The 20,568-nt window shown below is 44.1% G+C and overlaps 5 protein-coding genes across 11 annotated transcripts in view; 1 reads left to right on the forward strand and 4 right to left on the reverse strand.

Annotated features, from left to right (window-relative positions):
* Position 1: 1 nt before the first annotated feature.
* On the reverse strand, positions 2-5,552 carry LOC6607331 (gamma-aminobutyric acid type B receptor subunit 2). 4 transcript variants are annotated; one of them, XM_032722659.1, is made up of 13 exons: positions 5,428-5,552; positions 4,773-5,035; positions 4,111-4,592; positions 3,869-4,049; positions 3,595-3,813; positions 3,243-3,538; positions 2,820-3,183; positions 2,648-2,758; positions 2,349-2,585; positions 1,590-1,935; positions 1,422-1,527; positions 896-1,365; positions 2-823 (listed from the first exon to the last, which is right to left on the reverse strand). In XM_032722659.1, exons 2-13 carry the CDS (start codon positions 5,019-5,021, stop codon positions 204-206), a joined length of 3,681 nt encoding a protein of 1,226 aa, XP_032578550.1. In that variant the 5' UTR covers positions 5,022-5,035; positions 5,428-5,552; the 3' UTR covers positions 2-203. The 4 variants fall into 4 exon arrangements, with proteins under 4 accessions (XP_032578550.1, XP_002032104.2, XP_032578551.1 ...); XM_002032068.2 differs by having other exon boundaries at positions 2,361-2,585; positions 5,428-5,551; XM_032722660.1 differs by having other exon boundaries at positions 1,422-1,524; positions 5,428-5,551.
* A 272-nt stretch (positions 5,553-5,824) lies between these two features.
* On the forward strand, positions 5,825-7,010 carry LOC6607332 (cyclin-dependent kinase 20). Of its 2 annotated transcripts, XM_002032069.2 has the most exons (5): positions 5,848-6,025; positions 6,079-6,463; positions 6,526-6,676; positions 6,730-6,853; positions 6,918-7,010. In XM_002032069.2, the coding sequence occupies exons 1-5, from the start codon at positions 5,855-5,857 to the stop codon at positions 6,942-6,944; spliced, it is 858 nt and encodes a 285-aa protein (XP_002032105.2). In that variant the 5' UTR covers positions 5,848-5,854; the 3' UTR covers positions 6,945-7,010. The 2 variants fall into 2 exon arrangements, with proteins under 2 accessions (XP_032578557.1, XP_002032105.2); XM_032722666.1 differs by lacking the exon at positions 6,918-7,010 and having other exon boundaries at positions 5,825-6,025; positions 6,730-6,901.
* LOC6607333 (DNA-directed RNA polymerase I subunit RPA12) lies at positions 6,882-7,528 on the reverse strand. The gene is made up of 3 exons (XM_002032070.2): positions 7,338-7,528; positions 7,067-7,286; positions 6,882-7,002 (listed from the first exon to the last, which is right to left on the reverse strand). Exons 1-3 carry the CDS (start codon positions 7,453-7,455, stop codon positions 6,978-6,980), a joined length of 363 nt encoding a protein of 120 aa, XP_002032106.1. The 5' UTR covers positions 7,456-7,528; the 3' UTR covers positions 6,882-6,977.
* A 236-nt stretch (positions 7,529-7,764) lies between these two features.
* On the reverse strand, positions 7,765-12,249 carry LOC6607334 (torso-like protein). Its single transcript, XM_002032071.2, has 3 exons — positions 12,154-12,249; positions 9,219-9,450; positions 7,765-8,879 (listed from the first exon to the last, which is right to left on the reverse strand). The coding sequence occupies exons 2-3, from the start codon at positions 9,426-9,428 to the stop codon at positions 8,028-8,030; spliced, it is 1,062 nt and encodes a 353-aa protein (XP_002032107.1). The 5' UTR covers positions 9,429-9,450; positions 12,154-12,249; the 3' UTR covers positions 7,765-8,027.
* An 840-nt stretch (positions 12,250-13,089) lies between these two features.
* Positions 13,090-20,568, reverse strand: part of LOC6607335 (peripheral plasma membrane protein CASK) — a 39,284-nt gene continuing 31,805 nt past the window's right edge. For 2 of the 3 annotated variants that reach the window (XM_032722663.1, XM_002032072.2), the window contains 8 exons: positions 20,408-20,437; positions 19,365-19,463; positions 19,152-19,290; positions 17,703-17,822; positions 17,506-17,628; positions 16,861-16,968; positions 16,618-16,793; positions 13,090-16,550 (listed from right to left, as the gene is read on the reverse strand). In XM_032722663.1, the coding sequence (XP_032578554.1) occupies positions 16,371-16,550; positions 16,618-16,793; positions 16,861-16,968; positions 17,506-17,628; positions 17,703-17,822; positions 19,152-19,290; positions 19,365-19,463; positions 20,408-20,437 (975 nt within the window). In that variant the 3' untranslated portion in view covers positions 13,090-16,370. The remainder of the gene's footprint in view (positions 16,551-16,617; positions 16,794-16,860; positions 16,969-17,505; positions 17,629-17,702; positions 17,823-19,151; positions 19,291-19,364; positions 19,464-20,407; positions 20,438-20,568) is intronic. The other variant, XM_032722664.1, reaches the window with a different exon arrangement.

Genomic DNA, 20,568 nt, shown 5'->3' on the forward strand with positions numbered 1-20,568 from the left:
ATATATGATTATTTTAAATTGTAATTTATTTCCCAACTATCTCATGTCATTGCTACTAGTTCACTAAATGGTGTGTGTCCTGCCTCACAGGGTATGTATGTAGATGCGTAACTCCAAAGAAAACAAAGGTAATCTTTACACTGCAACTGGATCTAACAATAGGAGTATAACTACATTATGCCGTAGTATATGACTCGCGCCGCCTACAAGTACTCGACGATATCGCATTTGATGGATATATTCGGACAGCTCTGGCCCACAGCACTGCGGCCCCGATAGTTGGGACTCTTCTCGGTGAGGAGTTTCCGGAAGATGGGCAAAATGGCCGTCTCGCCCTCGAGCAGTTCCGTCTCGCTGCTGGCGCCGTAGATGCTGCTATCCTGCTTGCCGCGCTGTCTGCTCCGCTGCTTATCGGGCGCCACATTGGGCGAACTGTGGTGGTGGGCGGCGTGCTGGATGTTAGAGTTCCGGCTGACCTTGCGCGGCTGGACGCACGGCTGACTATTGGGCGGCGGATCCCGTTCCCGTTCGCTGTCCGTCTCGCTCTGGCAAACGGTGCCCTTCTGCGGTTTTGGCCGATGCTTATTGCGGTTCTTCTCGGAGACGGACCGCTGGATGGGCGAGGTGGCGTTCGGGTCATAGGACATCCCGTGGCCGCCATGATGCTCAGCACAGCGCTGCGGACTGGCGTAGTTCCGCGGCGACTGGCGCTGCTTGGCGTGCGACAGCGTGTGCGTGTCCCATAGGTCACTCTGCGAAACCACGAAGTTGGACTTCAGGGCGGAGCCCATGCTGGTGCGGCGATGGTCGGAGGCAGTGGGAGCTATTTTCAATTAGAAAACCGATTTAATTTTTATAATTTATATAGTTTTATAAGAGACGCGAAGAAACTTACTCTTAATCACAGCCGGAGTACTGGGCTTCGAGTGTGGACACATGTTGCTCAACTCCGATTGCGATGTGGAGATGTTGGTGGAGGAGTTCCGGTGCGAGCTGCTGTACTTTGGCCGGCAAGTGGGCGTCTGGCTGCCACTGTCATAGTGCCTGGAGGCGGTCGATTGACGCCTCTCCCGCATGCTGGAGCAGTCTCCTCCGCTCCGCTTGCCCGCCGTACTGGTGATACTGCCTATATTGTCATCGGTCTGAGCGGACACCGAGTTTCTCTTCTCCAGATGGCTATGATGATGCTGCTGCTGCTGCTGCTGTTGCTGTTGCATCTGCTGGTGTTGCTGCTGCTGCAGGTGCTGCTGCTGCATCTGCTGATGTTGCTGCAAGTGCTGCTGCAGTTGCTGCTGGATTGGCTGCATCATAGTTGGAGCAGGGGCATGCGAGTGGTGCTCTAAAATGGATTGCTTTTTCTTTTTGCTGTTGAATAAATTTCGAAGATTAGATTAGATTAAGAGCAAAATCGAAAAACTTACGGAGGAAGCGATGGCGCCATCACTGTGGACTGCACCGATACAAAGGAGTTATCCATCTCCACATGAGTCGAGGTCACACTATCCACGGACGTCATCTCGGTAACTTCTATGACAAACGGGTTGCAATGCATGAACATATCTACGAAATCCCCCACCTCAACCACTCACCTGTGGTGCTGGGCATCTCTCGGCGCACCGGTGGAGCTGAGAGCCTAACAATGTCATCGCTCAGTATGGGCTCCAGTTCGCTACCGACGTTGGAGCCACCTGTGCAGGTCACCCCATCGATCCATTTGCGTGCCTCGGGTCCCAGCTTGCGGATTAAGGCCTGCAGCTCGTTCTCCTTCTCCATCAGCGCCTTTCGGAACCGGCAGTTTGTGTTCTTCACATCCCGCAATCGTTGCTCCAGTTCGCACACCGAGGAATCCCGGCGTCCGTTCTTGGACATGGGTCTCAACGTGGCCCTAACGCGTTTGTCCACTACGCCCTGAGGATTCCGCTTCAGCTCCACCAACTGCAAAACGATTCGCATGAATATTAACCAAAGAATATACTACGTGGTCAACATCTAGGAAGGACCAACTCTACGGACAGCGAAATATGATAGTTAAAGATATTCCAACAGCAAGGAAGTGGGATTTGCCTACAACCTTGCTGCTGCTCTTAGTGGGTTCCATATAGTTCAAGTTTATAGTTAGTCTGTAGTGTTATATAGCATTTTAGGATCTGTTTTCGAGTACATGTTGTTTCTGTATCAAGGTGTATCAACGCTAGACGAAAGATCAGCTCAGCTGGCGGTAACGTACGATCAGATGGAAAGCTCTAACCACAACTGATCGGCCTATTACCGCCGACAAACAACATTCATATTACGCGATTATTATTATGTAACATATAACAGCTACAAAAACTACAAAACTTCCTTACTACCAGTCTTACTTTCGGTACGAACACCAAACACAAAGTGGCTGTCGTACAAAAAATGATAAAAAACGAGAGTAAGACAAAAACTAAATCCTTTCGATCCGATAGCACCAGGGATATAGCCGCTCCGGCCAGACAAGTGATGAACACGTTATAAACGGAGAAACCAATATGCTTGGAATCGTTCAGGGCCGGTATGGAAACATGTCGAGTTTCCCAGGCCAAAAAGGCGCCAAAAACCTATTGAAAAAATAATTACTTTATAATGATATCTAATAAGCTTAAGTTTATTGTATACTTACCAACAACAGTCCCTTGTAGGCATAAATAATGCTAACGAATATGGTCATGTGCTCAGACTGGCAGTACTCGTTTTCGGGGACTACCAAGACATCATCAATATTCTCGTGATGCTGTGATTAATTATAATCATTTTCGATTTTCACTTCTAATATGTTCTATAAATGCACTCACCAAGGGTTCCAACTGTTTTGTTTCGCGGTAAAAGGGATCAGCAATCTGCCAGGTGGTTATAATGGCTATATCAATGGCCAAAAGCACGCCTACAACCATAAACAACTGATAGTCCTTGATCACCTTCTTATTGAGCTTCAGATCGGTGAATATCGAATGCACCCGCCACGTTTTCGAGAACATGGCTCCAAAACTGAGACTGAATCCAGCCATCAAAATCCAGGCTCGAGCTGTGCAGATATAGGGAAATGCTGCCACACTACTTAATGTGGTATCCAGACCCAGGAAAATGATGCTCAGATAGGTCATCATACAGCCCACAATGATCAAATTGTTCAAATGGGGACTGGACATCTTGATGTATCTATAAAAATTTGAATATTTTATTTAATGAAATAGTTAAATATATCGTTGAACACTCACCTTTGATTGCGATACTTAATGTTAAAGGCCAGAAAAACTGTGGCAATAATCACTCCAATGACCGAAGCACTAGCCGATACGATGTATATGGTTGGATTGACCTGACTGTGCTCGATGTAGATCAAGGTGCGATCCTTGGGAGGAGTTTTCCCCACCCATCTGACTGGTTTTCCCAAGCTTAAGTCCAAGTGTGACTTCTGTGAGTGGTATTCCCCGATCTTTTCCATTTGTCCCAGCTGAAACTGATTGATCAGGATGTTGGCCTTGCGTTCGTTGTTGTAGAAACGTACGGGTCCCTTGAGAATGTAACATAGGTTTAAATAATGCAAAACAGATTTGTTTATCTATCTACCGTCACACCCTCGAAGGATGTATTTCGTAGAGCCTCGAGGAAGACACTCTCCCAGTCCTTCACGCGATAATCAAAATGTGTTAGCAGATCCTCTCGCTTTTCGGCCACATACTGAATGGCCAAGGCAGCTGCCCATATACCATCATAGGTATAGCCATGAAAGCGGGAATATTCAGTGCCTCGCAGTCGGTCGTACTCCACAAGATACTCATCAGCAGTCTAGTAAAATATGAAATTTATTACAAGAATTTTAATTGACTTCACTGGTACTTACAATGCCAGCTACTGTGATGTCGCCACTGGTGGACAAGGGCAGAAGATCCACTAGAATGGCACCTTCTAAGGCTATGGCGATCTCCTCCACACTGCACTCGCTGTCCTGCGTGACATTCCACCAATCCGTGGAATAGGTGGCCATAATCAGCCATTGATAGGCTCTGCCATACATGTCCAATCTGGAAGGAAGTTTATTTCAATTATTTTAAATTGTGACTTAAGTTAGTACATTCCACTTACTTATAAGCCTCACAGAATGCCTTGCGTGCAAAGTGCTCGTTGAAGTTGCCCAGAATGATCCTCACATCCTTCTCGCGCAATTTCTTCAAGGATTCAGCCACATCATTGACGAAGCTCTGCGTCTCCACCACCTCGACCTCCATGGCATCCAGGTCAGCGACCATGTGATTGTGGGGCAGCGAATAGCGTGGCTCATTTTGGTAGACAGTGCCTACTCTGGTCCAATTGAACTCCTTCAGCAGGGCCAGTCGCGGCGCATTAAAGGCATTCTCCGAGGGTACCACCCGAAAGAAATTGGGAAACGCATCCTTGGTAAACATGGGATGCGTGTCCGCGTAGCTGAGCTGGGTGAGGTGCCAGTGCTTGCTGGCCTTGGCAATGGGATCGGTCACATGGGTGCACGCAGCGCCGAAGAGCATTACTTTATTGGGACCCGAGTGCATCATATCGAAGAAGGACTTTACGCCCACAGCAGCATTGCACTGGAAAGGAAATCAAAATTACATTGCAGATTATAAGGAAAAATTCCAAAGTAAAGGTTGTGATATTACAATACGATAACCAATGAGCATTAAATAAAATACGTAATTAAACTTTAAAATCCACTGGTCCATCAGAGATTCGATTGTTTCGATTTTCACTCAAGCTAAACACCAACTCACCTGAGTGTCGTTCCACCACATGTGCAGCCTGTAGTTGGCCAGTATCTTTCCATGCTCATTAACGTGGCCCAAGGCGAGCTTTACGCTGGGCATAACGCCCCGTCCGGTGTATGAGTTCTCCACGCCATCCCCGTACGGGAAGAATCCCGCTATGTAGACGTCCGATCTCTTGGCTGTCCTGCCCCAGGCGGTGCTCCAAAGGAGTAGGAACAGCAGGCTGGCGAATGGGTACCAACTTGGCCGGAACATGTTGACCGCGTGGGCTGCAAAACGATTCTAAATGTGAATAGCGCATATCGAGGACGTGAACTTGGAGCCAAGTTGGTGGGTGGTGAATGGCAGTGGGTGGTTTCGGGTGAGCCAAGGCTGCCGAGGCAAGGCTGCGCCCAGTGGGGTGTGTATTTTCTACATTCTACCTGTGTTTGTTGCCACTCGCATGCAATTTTGCAGGACAGGTGGGGCAAGGCTAAGGCCAGTCCAGGCCAACAAAATTGCTTCAAATTGCTGAAGCAATGCTGGCACGTTTTGTAATTATAAAGCAATTTAATGATCTAAAGGAGTCATGCATTATTTAGTATGCTCGTTAACTCAAAGAAGTATCTCCCAGGTGTTGCATCCTCTTAAATTTTAGATGTACATGTTTTTAGGAACCTACCAGCTTGTTTAGTCCAAGAAATGGCTTTTATTTCACTACCGATGCCATTTGAAACACTTATTTTACATAGAATCTCAGCCAACGAAGAACTTTTGCAGTGCGAGGGTCCGAAAAATTATGTATCCCCCTGACTTGACACTTGGCTGACAGGAGGAATTCGAGGCAGGAAGTGCGCATGTCCTTAAACCGAAAGCTGTCACTGCTCCGCCTTGGCCTAGGCTTTCCAACCCCCGTAATTACCACAAACCCACTGCGTTTGTAAACATCCTGCAACAGGTGGTCCCGTCAGCTGGTCCTCCGGCAATTGTTGTGCCCGTTGCCATGGACTACTGGGGGCGAAAAACGAAGCAGATAACTGCTCGGAAAATTACCAAATTGAAAATTGTGAGTAACCATAATGGAGGACTATGCGCCCAGCCGCTATAAAATGCTCGAGAAAATCGGCGAGGGCGTCCATGGCTGCGTGTTTAAGGCCATCGATCTGCAGCGCAACAAGGAGGTGGCCATCAAGAAGGTGGCCCTTAAGAACAAGTTCGGAAACATAGCCCTAAATACGTTGAGGGAAATCAAGACCCTGCAGCTCTGCAAGTCTGAATATGTGAGTATATTATACATATATTTGCCATTTGTTGATTATGTAACTAATTGCAGATTCTGGACATCATTGACATATATCCCGACCTAACTGGTCTCTCCTTGGTGCTAGAGTACCAGCCGGACACTCTGTACAACCGCCTTAAGAGCGAGGTGAATCCCCTGAGCCGCCAGCAGGTGCGCAAGTTTGCACACCAAATGTTCAAGGGGATTGCCTATCTGCATGACGCGGGTCTGATGCACCGGGATATTAAGCCCGCCAACCTGCTGATCAGCGATACAGATATGCTCAAGATTGCCGATTTCGGACTGGCACGTCTGTACTTCCCTGAAGAGGAGTCGCGCCTTTATTCGCCTCAGGTCTCAACCCGATGGTATCGGGCTCCAGAGATTCTCTTTGGCAGCCAGAAGTATGGAACCGGAGTGGATATGTGGGCGGCAGGTGAGCGCTGACACTTTGATGGACTTACATATATCCTTATGGCTAATATTATTGTTATTCAGGCTGTGTAGTAGCGGAGATGCTACGCGGTGTGCCTCTGTTTGCGGGAACCACCGACATCGAGCAATTGGCCATCATCATTCGCACTTTGGGCAGCCCACGTCTGAATCAGTGGCCGGAGCTGACTTCCCTGCCGGATTACAGCAAAATACGGTAGGTACTCTTCCCGTCTATGATTATCAGTAATATTCTATAGCTTCAAGTAGATTTCCCAACTCCGTGGGCATTCACTGGGACAACTTGTTTCCCAGCTGCACACATGCGGTGGAAATCAATCTGGTCTCGAATCTGGTGGTCTACAATCCTAGAAACCGACTCAAGGCCAGCGAGGTGGGTTCTGCTTCAAGATTGAGACCGGTTAGGTACTATAATTGGTAAATTCTATATTTCTCAGGCCGTCGAGCATGACTATTTTCACTAATTATAAGACTATTTACACGGACATTGCTAGCAACTAAGAGTTTTCCGATTCTTTGAATCTACAAGGGAGAATGAGTGTGATTAATTGAGGTAGTGAAGGATTATGATCATCAGGACACCTACTTGCACTTGAGGCATGTGAAGAACACCGTCTGGCCCTCGTCCGCCGATCGAAGCTGCAGGGTCGCATAGGACATCTTGTCGTGGTTGCACTTGGGACACTTCCTCTCCACGACGGGCCCATCCGCGTCCGATTCCGACTCCCTTTTCGTCCTGTTAAACACCTTACTGGGGTCGTAGGTGTTAAAGTGTATGGTAAACTCGGACTTCTCGCCGCTGTAAACTATTTTTAAGTGTTAAATAAATTAAACAAAGGTGTAACTTCTGGATTTACCATCTGGCTGAAACTCCTGCTTGCAGTTGCAGCAAATCACATTGCCCTTGACTTGCAGCTCGGGCAGAATGGAGCCGCAGGAGGGACAAAAGCCGGGACAGTTGGAAAATATATCCATGCCACCAAATATACAAGCTTAAATCAAAATCAAAATACAAAAAACCGCACGTGCTATTTCGGATTTCAGTATGAACGTAACTGAACCGTTTGAACTATACCACAGGGTACGAAAAATATACTAGATTCATATACCAAATTCATAAGGGTGGAAAACTAGGATAGGACTGGTTGAAAACATTAATGAAACGGGTGGCAGCCATTTACCCGTTTCGATAACCGGTTTTTATAAAAAATCATTTTCAAAATAGTATTTGATATTAATAGCCAATATAACGTAATGAAAACAGTTAGATTTTAATAGCCAATATTAATTTATGAAAACAGTAAGATTTTTACTTTTATCTTCATTTTGTATAAATGTTTAAAAAACTATTACATCAATAAGGCGATCTTATGGGCTAGTTAGCTGAAATGCAAGTCAGATGTGTACTGTGTTTCAATTATACTACCTAAAACTATCACAGGCAGAACATTAACTACGCACTAGAGGTTCCTAACTACAACTAAGCATCTAGGAACTATTGATCCTTGGCTGCCACATATCGCACAGTATATATATTGAAAATGCAGCTATCGGGTGGGATGACTCTGCGGCATGTTGAGCTCCCAGAGCTTCACATTGTTGTCGAGAACCTCGTGGTACCAGCTCTCCTTGTCCGGCTCCTCCCGGAAGATGGGCTTCAGCGACTTGAGTTCCAACTGCAGTATGGCATCGTTGCCCAGTAGCGAGTCCAGGGATCGCAGCAGAGTACTATTACCGTGCAGCTTTAGCAGGGTCACGTACTTGACCACATAGTACTCGTACTGCAGCTTCCTTCTCGCCCATCTTTCTACTGTGGCATTGGCACTAGCCGATCGAATCTGGCCCAGATGTTCGGCAAACCAGGGCGCAAAGTAGTTGTAAAGATCCAACTTGGACAGTCCGTTCAGACCCTTACTCTTGATTCGCTCCTTGATCATGCTGTAGTTCTTCCTGCTGTACACAAACACCTGGTACAGCGAATTGCCGGTGGTGTATGAGTTTACGTAGTGGGTGCCAACATCCTCCATAAATCGCACTGCGGAAGTTATATTTCCGATTTGCAGTTTATCCATTCTCGATCGCACATCCGGCTCCAATGGTTGGTGCACCGGAATCTCAGCGTTAAGACGACCCGTTTCCCTGAAGCGCACCACCCTCACCAAAACATACGAGTAATCGCCTTGGATGAAAGATGTATTGATGCCCAGCTTTTTTGCTGCATTATCCGGAAACCATCCGCCCGTAAACGCCTCCCACGGTTTGTCCATTCGCTCGATGGAAAAGTCACGGAAGTAGGCCTGAAACAGCTGCCTCCGGTTTTCGCAGAACTCCATGTGAAAGTCTCCATGAAATATCCCTGGTGTGGTGTCTTCATGACTCTCCGCCAGGCCACTTAGGTTCTGAAAGAAAAAATCTTAAATTATCTGGTTGTCTGGTCCGCTCAATTATCAGGTAATAAATATCAAGTGACATACTTGAATAATCGTTTGTAATGATCGTTTTCCTAAATCTGATCAAATAAATATAATAAGCGTCCATTCTAATGACAAACGTGGCGGAAGTGAACAATATAATTACATAGTTTTGAGTGATAACCACTTTGAACCCTACTTTAAAATTTTGATTATACTCAAAATAATTATGGTGATTGTGGTTAAAGGTTAATACAAACCATTCAAAGTTCGTCAACCCCATTTAAACGATTAAATTTAAGCTTAACGCTGCCTTAAGTCCCTTACCCTATAGATGTTTTTAGTGGGCTCCTTAAACACCCAGCGATCCGGCTCCGAGTTGTCATTGAGCGGTATCACTCGCATGGAGATGCCCAGGTAGCCGTAGCGCAGGAATATATTGATGGCCTTGCCGATCCGGAGCTGGGACTCGCGACGACCTCCATCCGCCAGGAGCGCCAGGGTCAGCAGCCAGAAAAGGCCAGGCCACGACCTCATCGCTCAGCATTCAAGGTTAGATCTATGGAGGATTATAATAGAAATATAATATATATTGAAACTTTAAATCGATTACATTTTTTGATTGAAACTAACACAACCTATTCCGACCTCTTATAAAATTCGCAATTTATCTATAAATGGAATCCAATATATACGTCTTGGTAATAAGGCAGATAATTTATTCAAGTGACTAGATAACTCTTGATTGCAATGTGCATATTGATGATAAGCAAGTACAAACAATTTTGCCTATACTGCACTATACCATCCGAACTCATTAGTCACATAGACTAAAACCGGAAAGTTTTTCAGCATGTTACTTCAGTGGTTTGTTTATATTTTATAGCCAGTGCAGTAGTTGCGATACAGAGGGGTTAACTAAACAGCAATAATTGCAGGGCCGCCGTGTTTGTTTTCCACTCTATAAACTGGCGATAATATAAGTGCGCTCTAATTGGCCATGAACCTTCAGTGGCGCTGAACTTGAACCGACCAAGTTGAGTTGAGTCGAGTTCCGTAGAGGCCACCAGCTGGTGGTGATGATGAGCTGGAGCTCTGCAAAGCTCCACTCCGATAACCTTAAGTGGATGCAATTAGCCGCAGGCTCTGTGGCCGTAAAAACAGCTACAAAGTATAGCCATCAAAATTGGTTCGGCTGTCGCTTTGACTTGCAAATTATTTCCTAAAAACATTTTGCATGCCTCGTAACCGTTTTCCTATAGTTGGCCCACTACACTTCGGAGGACCGGTTATGCCGTTTTTGTTTTTTTTCTCTGTCCAACCATTTTGGCCGGCGAGGAAGCCAAACAAATTGGCCCAAGCCAGACATACACACACATTCTAACAGTTTGGCGAGGCAGCATTTAATTCGAGCCGTTATCACAGAACGAGCGACGTGTTTGATGGGCCAAAAACACAGAGGTTAGCCGGGTGTTAGCCACGTTCGTGAGTCACACCTGTCGACCCGACGCACTGAAGCGCAGCACCAGACAAAAAAAAGAAACACAAACGCAGCCATGATGAGACTCAAATTGTTAACAATTTACGTGAACCATAAAATGTAGGCGACGCTAAGCTTGTCCAGCAGCAACCAAACAAAAAACAGCAGGAAGAGTGACTAAATGAAAATTGGCCGTAATGAAACTAGCCCTGAATGGAACAAAGAAAAATATACATTTGTCTGACTACTGCATCTTGTTATGTGCCTATAGTACATATATTACTGCCCATGGGCGATTCCAGGAAATATTTGTTTGCACATTTCATAAGCACATGAATATTTGATAAATGCTGCAATCAGCTGTCTTGACCTTACAGATGAACCTCACAGATTGCAATCGCTCTACGGATTGAAACAATCCGACTCGGCGTAGAATCCGATTTCGAAGGCTTTCAAATTCTGGCAAACATCTAATGCCCTAATGAGCTTAGTTCTCCATCGCGAGACCCAGAAAATCAAACTGTCGCACAATTGCCAAACTTGAGGTTCAAAATCCGCGTCCCGCTTGAAAGGCATGTGTTATGTGACTTAATGATTGTTAGTTTTGGCGGTGTGGGTATTGACAATAGCGGACGCATAACCTTGTGCAAAAGACCCAAAAAAAAAGAAGCCGCGAACCGGAGTTCGAGATGAAGAAGACGAATTAAATCAAAAATTCAATGCGCGCACTCGGACTCCAAAGCAAAGGCAACTAAAAATCAACTCGTTCAACTGTGACTCCCTGTGCACTGGGAGAAAAACTTGTGGCTTTCTAGTACTAGAACTGAATGAGAGAAGAATCAGTCAGCTCTTAACTCCTTTTTCGAGCTATCTAGAATCTAAATTGTTTATTGTTTATGCTTTTATCAGATTGAAATCGTTATTAAATTTTTAATTTGGTCCAAGCTCTTTAAAAATTCTATATTTATCTAATAAGATTTTATAATGTGTATTTTTCTTGAACATCCTTAAAAACCTCCACACATTTCTCCCAGTGCTCCCCACCGTGGTAGTCCGCGGCCCAGTCAATTGGAGATTCTTTATGCGCATTTCATGAGCTCTTTTGAGGTGGTGGTGGTCTGGAGTAAACGCCGGATGAAGGGCACAGACGTGGGGCATAGGGTCTGCAGTTTATATAGCGCTTAATTTTATGCTTGGTCCGTGTGCGTTGTTTCCTTGAGCGGTGTTAAACAAAAGTTGTCTTGAATGCTGGTGAGGTGCTGCTGGTGCTGCTGCTTTTGCCACTTTTGTAGTAGTATTATCTACCTGCACGAGAACTCGAACGCGAATCGAAATTGACGTAACCATCGGCCAGAAGCGGCTTGTTTTATTTTCGGCAGAAGCTTGAAGCTCCGGCTAATTCTATATGCCAGTCGAGACTAATCCGCAGGTCTCGAGTTGTGGCTCGCCACTGGTTAGCCTTATCGCTCTGATACCGGGGGCCATTGCACAAGGCTGGCTGGCTGGCATTAGCATCGTTAAGACTCCGATTTTTTACGCTTTGTGGGTCAGAGGTCGGTGGCTTGGTTGGCGCCCTCAAGTGATAAGACGGATCTATGAATAGATCGCTGTGGTTCGAATTACATGCGTTTGCGCGGATTTCAACAACCAACAACATACACACACACATAGGCAGTCAAGTACCCTGAACGGCAAGCACTAAAACAGACTTAAAACACACTAAAACGAGCGACGACGTGCCTTCAATTGCAATTATAAGCCGGAATTTGCGGCTGCACTTACACTCAAAACGCGAGCAGCACACCTTCCAGCGCGAAGACTCAAAACCAAACTGAAACTGGCTACCAAAAACTCGATCGCCGGAGAGAACAAACCGATCCGTTCAAGCAGCAGCAGCAACAGCAACAGCAATAGCAATATATGTTGCGCTACGACAGCAACATGTTGCTGCTGTGCGTCGTGTCGTCTGATCCAACCGAGCAACTGGCAGCAGTTGCAGTTCAATGACTGGCGGCCAGCAGAAGTTCTACTCCTCCAACGGTAGTGGCTATGGCTAATGCTAATGGCCTGGCACAAATATCTATTGTTGACATCTGCCGTTTGGGGGGACAGCTTTTCCGCTTATTAATATTTCCGAGCACGTCGTTCAACTTCCAGTTTTCTACAATGGCGGGAGGAGTCGGAGGGCTGCCGAACCGAGGCAGATTGAAATGATTGCAGTTTACCCGGGCCAGACTTGCGCAAGATTCCCATAGAACTGGGCGGCCAGTAATCAAAAACTTTTGGTACTGCTTGTGCAAAAAAAGAAAAACACAAAAAACTAATAATGAGACCAAAAGTAAGCCGAAAAATAAAAACGAAAACGAAAGTATCAAATTCGCATTACCTTGAAAACATGCTAACAAATTTGGGTCAACTCAAAGTGTTGGGCGACAACGTTTGAAGTTCGAGTGTAATGTTTCAATTAGAAGCTCAAGATACAAATGTATCTGTATCTGTATCTGCTGCTCAAAGAGCCATGGCTGCAGGGCATCCGCTTTGTCGCATTTGCCTTGACTTCCACTGGCCATTGGGTAATTCTGCAAAATTCGCTGCTGGCTTCTAAGAAATGAAAAGATTCTGATTTGGAGTCTTTTTTTTGCTGCGGATATGGGGGGTCTTTTTGTTTTTTGGAAGAGGCGTTGGGGAAGGGCTTCCGAAAAGTATTGCAAAAGCTGGTTGAAATTGTATCTCTCGTATATTTTTCTCTTTTCATATATAGAAGTTCATTTTATTACTTTTGTTTCGGTTTCTGTGTGGGTTTTGCTTTGTCTTTGCAGCATGCATGATTCAAAACTTATGTATTTAAAATTCGGCATTTCAGTGTTTACTCGTTTTTATTTAATTCTCATTCCAGTTTCGTCGGTTCTTTCTCATTTTAATTTATTATTATTAATCCCATGTTTAAACTATGTATATATAATGACATTTTTATCATTTATTTTAAATGATATTTACTAACACCGCGTCCTTCTGCGCCCCAAACGATCGATCGATCTGCCGATCCATTCATTTCACTTCATTTATTATTATAATAACAATTCACTCAATTAGCTCAAATCGCGTCAATCTACACATATTGACATTGGAGATCATAAGCATTTTCAACTCATCTTCACCATCGTTACCCTCGGTATCATATCATCATCATAATGATCATTGACTTATGAAATTAGAGAAAAATTCTAATTCACGTGGTTTACGCGACCGTGTTCATCTCACTTCTGCGTCTTCCTTTTCCTTTTTTTTATGTAATATCAACAATAAATTTTTACTTAATCTTAGTGTGAAATTATTCTTAGAGTACAGCTACAATCTGCTCGCATCGGCTAAGAAAAAAGGATCAAGTAAAAGTACGAAACGAATCCTTCGAAATCCTAGCTCAATCTCGGGATACACTCTGTCGGTATCGTTTTTTTTTTACCCCCCATTTCCAATTCATTTCAATCGTTCCTAATCATTGTAATACCGTAAACTATAAGATTTTGATTTGAGCATTCTTTTCCTAATCATTTCATCGATTTGATTTTGGTGTTTTCTGGCACCTTAGCCTGGTTGGGGGAGCTTCAAAATGTACATACATCCATCTCAAGCCGTGTCTTCTATAAGGTTCCTCCTCCTATCTCATCTCACCTCGTCTCGTCCGTTCGTTCAATCTATCGTTCGCTTTAAGGTATAATACTTAGTTAATTTGGCCACTTGGCTGCATTTGTGGTTGTGGGTAGGTAGTTAGTTCTTCAGTTTTTCGGGTAGGTTCGGTTGTTCTTCTTTTCTTGGGATACTTCTATGATTTGCATTGCCTCTCCTTAACTTCATCGCTGCTATCTTCATCTCATCTTCATCCACGCTCAGAACCGAAAAGTTATAGCCCAGCGTCTAACGATAATACTCTATGCAAAATTGTTCAACCATTTTGAAACCATAGAATTGTTCTGGATATAAGTATGTTCTTCAACTTGTGTGGTGTGCGGTTGGGAAATTCAAGTGGGTCGTGTGGTTGGGCTCGAATATAAGCTCAGGCTTAAATTGTTTTGAGGGACAGCTAGAGAATTGTGTGGCACGTGTATACAAATGTGTGTTGGTTAACTACTAAGTTCGATCTCCAGTGTGTGTGACATATCTTCGATTCGATCCTAACCCAAAGTAACTACGTGTTCTTGGGGCTCATCAACTACATGTAGTATGTGATTGCTTGTGCACTCCGTAGTCGTAGTCTAAATTCTGTTTCTGTTTCGTCCATCTCAGAAGCTCTATGTTATTAGGGAAGCTAATTCAAAATTACAAATATTCATTCGGAACTGAATCTCTCCCATGTGAGGACTACGGTGAGGGAAAAAGCGGAAATACTGAGCGCTGGTTGCTGATCATGAAGCTGCACTAAAAAAAATGCCAGGTTTCTTCATTGCTAAGACAGTTTGTCGGTGTCATTGTAAAGTATCTCGAAAATTTGAAGCTGCTGCTTGCTTGGGTGGTTACTGGGCCAGTGGGTTCACGATTAATTCAATTCAATTCAATTCAATGCAAAGCGACTTAGGATCTTATTCGATTCGATTCGATTTTGGGTCTCCTTGTTGAGTTCTCGTTTTTGGCTGTGGGTTAAAAGGAAGCGCTCCGCTATATTATTCTTATTGAACTTGACTGATTTTCAATGTATCCAACCTGAGTTTGAGTTGTTCGAAAAATATATATATGTGTTTTGTATACATATTTTCTCAATTTCCTACGTTCATCTTGTTTTTGTCATATATATTTATACGTTTATCTGCCTGTTTTGCGTTGAACTGCAATCTCCTCATCCTTTCGCTAATTATTTTAATTCGTAATTGCAATTAGTATGTGTGTTTTGTGCTCACTCTATGTTTTTTCCATTTGTTTACTTTGCTTTTGCTTGAATTAAACGCGGCTGCAATTATTATTATGCATTTTTTGTTTTATTATGTTTGATTGCATTTTTTTTGTGGTTTACTCGTTTCTCATGGAATTCAATTAAACGTCAACAATTTGGTATTTTGGTTTTATATGTTTTTTTTTTCCTTTTTCCTCCGTGTGTAAGTGTTGTGATCTGAATTAATTATATTTTTTGTTTTTCTGTTACCTTTCTTTTTATTGCATTTAAAACGTGCACTTTGCTTCACCACTGTCTTCAGTTGATGTTCCATATGTTATTAATTAGTTCTTACTTGGCTTGAAACACTTGAAATTGCTCACATCGTAATTTGTTTATTTTTTTCTGTTCTTCGTGTTCTTTTTGCTGTTGTGTCTCCTTGTGTCTATGTTTAATTATATTTAATTACGTAGTTTTTCTATAATTTACTAACTCGTTCGACGCCCTACCTGCACACAAGACTCTTACCGGAAATAATCATTAGGTAAAAACAATTTGGAGTGCTTCGGTTTCGATTTGTCTAACTCCAGTTAACTTAGACACTAACAAGTGCAAGATTTACATAAGCGTTTAATGCTGTTTTGACTAAATGCTGAATAAAACAAATACAACAAAACAATAATCGTAAAATGTAACACATTGAGCATGGAATGGCAAATACAATCGATTAAAATTAATACAAATTAAACATACTGTTAAAACAGAAAACAAATAGGAGGCAAATACAAATGGTTGTTTGTCGTTTAACATACACTTTTGTCATTGCGTTGCGACCGCAGTTCCCATAATACCCATTTATTCTTAAATTATATAGCTCGGCGCCAGGCGCCTTCTATCCTCCAGTCCTGACTGTCATCTCTCGTAGTGGTTGCTGTGTTGCTTCTTCAGTTGCTGTTGCTTGTGCCTTGGTAATACTTTAATGGTGTGGTGGTGTGGTGATGTGGCGTGTATCTGCATCGTCGTGCGCATCTGCATCTGTGCCTCAGTATAGGGCTACGTTGGAGGCCTGTGTGTAGGCTTCCCACTCGCATTCACAGCCCTCGAGGCAGTCGGGGCATTCCAGTTCGCTGTCTTGTCAGTACAGCCAGGATACGGGCACCCACTGCGGGGTGGTGTGCACCCGGTCGATGGCCGTCTCCAGCGTGGCAATCGTCTCGCTAATGTCGTTGTTCACAATCGTCAGATCGAAGAAGTGACCGTATAGCTGGCGCAGCATCTCCGACTCCTTGGCCAGTCGCTCCAGGCTGCCGTCGTACTGCCGCGGGTCAAAGGAAAGCAATTAGATGGCTTCGACTTTGGTCTATCTATAAGGTTCTACTCACATCTGCTATGTTCTGCAGTGAGGGCGCCGCTATAAACACGACATAGGGCGTGAACTCGGCGGTGCGGAGTATCTTCAGTGCCTGCGGCTCCACATCCAATATGGCCATCTTGCCCTCGGTGTGAATCCGTCGGATGGTGTCCAACTTGGTACCATACATGGCATCCTCGTGGGTGCCTGCAAGAAGTTAAGCGGATGTTTATGTGAATTTCATGGCGATGTGGCATGTGACTGAGTTCGTTACCGTATTCCAAGTACTCATTCGCACCGATGTCCGCCATCATTTCATCGTGCGAGACAAAGTAATAGCTGCGTCCGTTCTCCTCCTCGGGTTTGGCAGGTCTCGTTGTATCTGAAAGAAATAGTAGAGTTATAGTTATAATACTCGCACTGAACGCATCTCCCACTTTGTGACTGCGAGAAACTATTAGCTTTTGCATTTGGCAAGCTACATTTTTAATAATTTAAAAGCTAATTCGGCATAAACTACAAATTGCTAGTGATGTGGAAATAAATTTGTATTATTATCAACCCATTAACTAAATTACAATTGCATAAACATCTTTATGTTTTAAAATCGGAGTGAGCAGGAAATAATAGCACCTATTCAAATTTCAATTTTTGTTGGAAAAACCAGTAAGGTTCGATCCAAAGCTAGAAATTTATGGTGATTCTATTTTATGGCATAGAATGGAGATGAATACATCGATTTCTGCTCCATTAAGTCGACCAATGGAGCCGTATCATTTATGCGTGGAAAATGGCTTGATAAATCATAATAATATTAGTAAATGCGTAAACCAACTTTGTGTTTAAGAGAGCCTGTTGAATGTGAATTTATTTCCACCTAAAATAAAAACTTAGATACTAATATGATGTAGAAACTTACGTGGTATGGGATAGGCGTACTTGTCGGGGTACTTCGATATCAAGGTGTTCTTGATGTGTCGCCTGCCCACCCCATGAGCACCCAAGAGCACCAACGTTTTGCGCTGAAAGTTCGGGTCGCCAACTAAAAGCACAGGAAGGGCGTTGATAAACAAAAGTACACCTGTGGCCGGGAGCAGGAAGCTCAATCAAACCCACCTGGCACCTTGACAACCTCCTCGTACGTGACCACATCGAGCGTGTCGAAGATGGCATTGTGCTTGGCCAGATATTTGTCCCGGCATTGCTTCTTCTTGCGCCCGAAGATGGAGCAGTTAACTGTTGGTTATAATGGAGAATCAAATGTTATTGAATTGTTTCATTAGATGGACAATAGAGCTGGGTAAGTTGAGAGCAGCATGCTTATAGAGCAGGCACAAAACATGCAGTTCGAGCATGAAGCAAGCACGATTTTGCTTAGTTATGATATATGAGATCATGATATCCTTTTGGATGATATACTAAGTTTATATTAATTTCATCCCTTGGTACTTTTCACCCTTCCTGACCTAGAACTTCTTCAAATTAGATATGCGGTGTTCTTTCAGCCAGCCTAACGTGCAGTGTTGTGAACATGTGTTGATGTATTTTCGGATCATTAAAGTTGTTTGGTGGGGCATTACTTTTGGGGATTATAAGCGGGGAGTTCAATACTGTGGGGTTCATAAACAACGATGACTGAGGTGCATCTACTGTTTCAGATGGCTGTCGTGAGCATGAGGGGCGCTTCTACGCGATTCCTTGGATCTGGAACTGGGTGGTTCGGTGGTGCCGTCTACATAAGCTACAACTTTCGGGCAGTCGGGTGGTTGGGTGGGTGACTGGTAACGGGGTGTGGGTGTGGGTTAATTCTTTATACAAAATGGCTACCGATAGAAATTCTGTTGTTGTATAGAACGAGTAGTAGTTGGTTTGTGTTATCTGGTTTTTGTGGCATAACAAAACGAGTCTTGGCAGCTCTCCATTCGGAGATTCGTTTGATTTTTGTGGTGTGGTGGTGTGTGGTGGTTGGTGGTTTTTGGTTATATGGTAACTACCTGCTGATCCATCACACCCATCTGCGTGAGCGGAACATCCAGCACCCGGTTCTCCTGCATTATATTATCATACATACATAGTTTATAGAAATTCTTTGGCTTGGTTCGAGATGCGAGATTCATGGTTAGCAAACTAGGTATTAGAGTTTTGTACAGGTGTGCATATATCGGTGTCTTTGGGTCTTTGGATATTTGGTCTGAGTTTTCAGCTGGAAATTTGGCAGCGGGGGGCTTTCCCCATTTTGATTGGTTAATTTGAAAAGGTTTTCCTTCGACTACTTTTTGGGGCATGCAACTCTCTGTAGGTGTTAGTGTACAGATGCGGCTGTGTTCTGTGGGTGGCGCGTGTGTGTTTCTGGGTGGGTACATGTGTGTGATAGAGAGATACATAAAGAGAGAGCGCTTTCCCTTTCGGTTAACTACGAGTTCGTCATACACTTCCAATATAGGTACAATTATTCATATAGCATTCGATTGTTTGATTATATCGAGCATCCAATTACACATAGAGAACACGGATAGTTTGGTTTTGAGACGCCTGCCGCTAGCCAGGATCTTCGCGGTCACTCACCCTGCTCCTGCTTGGTCTTGTCGACCGTCTGGCAGGCGATCCGCCACTCCTGCAGTTCTGGCGACGGTATCAGTCCGGCCGATCCGCCCACCGTGTCCAATCGCGCCTGCCACCAGTGATGATCGTCCTTGCTAATGATCTGCAACAAGATCGCAGTAATTACGCGATTATTATCGGAAAGTACTTTGAAGTAGTGAGTGCCAGCCTTCCTACCTGCAGTATGTCGCCCACTTGGAACGATATGCCCGCCTGGGCGCAGGGTATAAGCTCATCATCCAGCGGATTATAATCGAATTGGGCGCGCACGAATATCTGCGAGTGCAAAAGGAGATAGAAAATGTACCAGATGAGCACGAGGCGAGTTCAAATTTGCAAATAGTTGCTTGCAGGTCGATGATTCGGTTTTCCATTACCATTTCTGCTCACTGTTTTCTGACATTTCAGCTACTTTTACTCAGCAAATGCAACTGAGTTGCGGCTGCCTCAGCGAAATGGCTTTGGCTTTCGGTTTGCGAATTACATGCAAAACTCATTTGCATGTCAAAAGCAGCAAAACAGCCACAGCAACAAAATCGGTAGCAACAAAGACACAAACAACAAACTGGCAAGCAGATGGCTCACAATGTTAGATGCCCTTACGGATTGGAAATTATAATGGGAAACTCTATACATACAAGAAGGCTCGGGCAGATTATGTTGATGGCATATAAACTGGCTTTTTAGTTGGCTAAGTTACGTTCATTTAGAATGTTGCAATTTAAATGGTTACACACAAATTTTAAACTACTTGATTGTACGAAACAGTTTATGAAATAATGGTCTGCGAAAATATTTGAATTGAAATCAAGTGCCAACATGTAACTTCTTGCAAACTAAAATGCCGTCAAGTGGCAACTGTTTAGAACAAATCTTCGGTTCATCATAATCCCAGCACATACATATCCCCGAACAGGGCATCCAAAACCCGCTTGCCGTATCGTTGTTGTTGACTAAGTGATGAACATAAATTAGACAAATTTACGGCTCTTGTGTGAGTTGTGCCTTTTGACTTGTCTGTGGGTTAATGAATATGCACATCTACCGGGTTGCCTCGGTGACGGGAAGGGGGGATCAATGGGTGTTTTCAAGTAAAAGTAATCTCGAGTGGGTGGGTGGTGCCCTGTGCGTGGGCTGTGCTTTATGTTTTGTAGGTGGTGTGTGGGGTGTGTGTGGTGTGTGCGTGATTTCGTGTCTATTGTGGGGAGCGTGATACTTACAAGCACCGGAGCGGGTCTGATCCTGAAAAGCTGCATGGTGGCATGAGTGGGAACAGAGAATGGGGTGGGAGAAAGGTCGGTGGAAAGGAGCAGATTGAGAGATAGAGAAGTGTGGAGTTGTGTTAATGCACTGCGAAATAATTGCATAATGGATTATAGCT

Source organism: Drosophila sechellia, chromosome 3R (genome assembly GCF_004382195.2).
Source record: "Drosophila sechellia strain sech25 chromosome 3R, ASM438219v1, whole genome shotgun sequence".
Lineage (NCBI taxonomy): Eukaryota > Metazoa > Arthropoda > Insecta > Diptera > Drosophilidae > Drosophila > Drosophila sechellia.

What these genes read in the sequence shown, in the direction of transcription:
- LOC6607331 (XM_032722659.1), bottom strand. Translation starts at nt 5,021, where the DNA reads ATGTTCCGGCCAAGTTGGTACCCATTCGCCAGCCTGCTGTTCCTACTC. An exon ending in CATCCTTCGAGGGTGTGACG is followed by an intron (nt 3,539 to 3,594) that starts GTAGATAGATAA and finishes TACATTCTCAAG; the next exon opens with GGACCCGTACGTTTCTACAA. An exon ending in TACTCCGGCTGTGATTAAGA is followed by an intron (nt 824 to 895) that starts GTAAGTTTCTTC and finishes AATTGAAAATAG; the next exon opens with CTCCCACTGCCTCCGACCAT.
- LOC6607332 (XM_032722666.1), top strand. Translation starts at nt 5,825, where the DNA reads ATGGAGGACTATGCGCCCAGCCGCTATAAAATGCTCGAGAAAATCGGC. An exon ending in AGCTCTGCAAGTCTGAATAT is followed by an intron (nt 6,026 to 6,078) that starts GTGAGTATATTA and finishes AACTAATTGCAG; the next exon opens with ATTCTGGACATCATTGACAT. An exon ending in AGTGGATATGTGGGCGGCAG is followed by an intron (nt 6,464 to 6,525) that starts GTGAGCGCTGAC and finishes ATTGTTATTCAG; the next exon opens with GCTGTGTAGTAGCGGAGATG.
- LOC6607333 (XM_002032070.2), bottom strand. Translation starts at nt 7,455, where the DNA reads ATGGATATATTTTCCAACTGTCCCGGCTTTTGTCCCTCCTGCGGCTCC. An exon ending in GCAGGAGTTTCAGCCAGATG is followed by an intron (nt 7,287 to 7,337) that starts GTAAATCCAGAA and finishes ACTTAAAAATAG; the next exon opens with TTTACAGCGGCGAGAAGTCC. An exon ending in TTCACATGCCTCAAGTGCAA is followed by an intron (nt 7,003 to 7,066) that starts GTAGGTGTCCTG and finishes TCTCCCTTGTAG; the next exon opens with ATTCAAAGAATCGGAAAACT.
- LOC6607334 (XM_002032071.2), bottom strand. Translation starts at nt 9,428, where the DNA reads ATGAGGTCGTGGCCTGGCCTTTTCTGGCTGCTGACCCTGGCGCTCCTG. An exon ending in CCACTAAAAACATCTATAGG is followed by an intron (nt 8,880 to 9,218) that starts GTAAGGGACTTA and finishes TTTTTCTTTCAG; the next exon opens with AACCTAAGTGGCCTGGCGGA.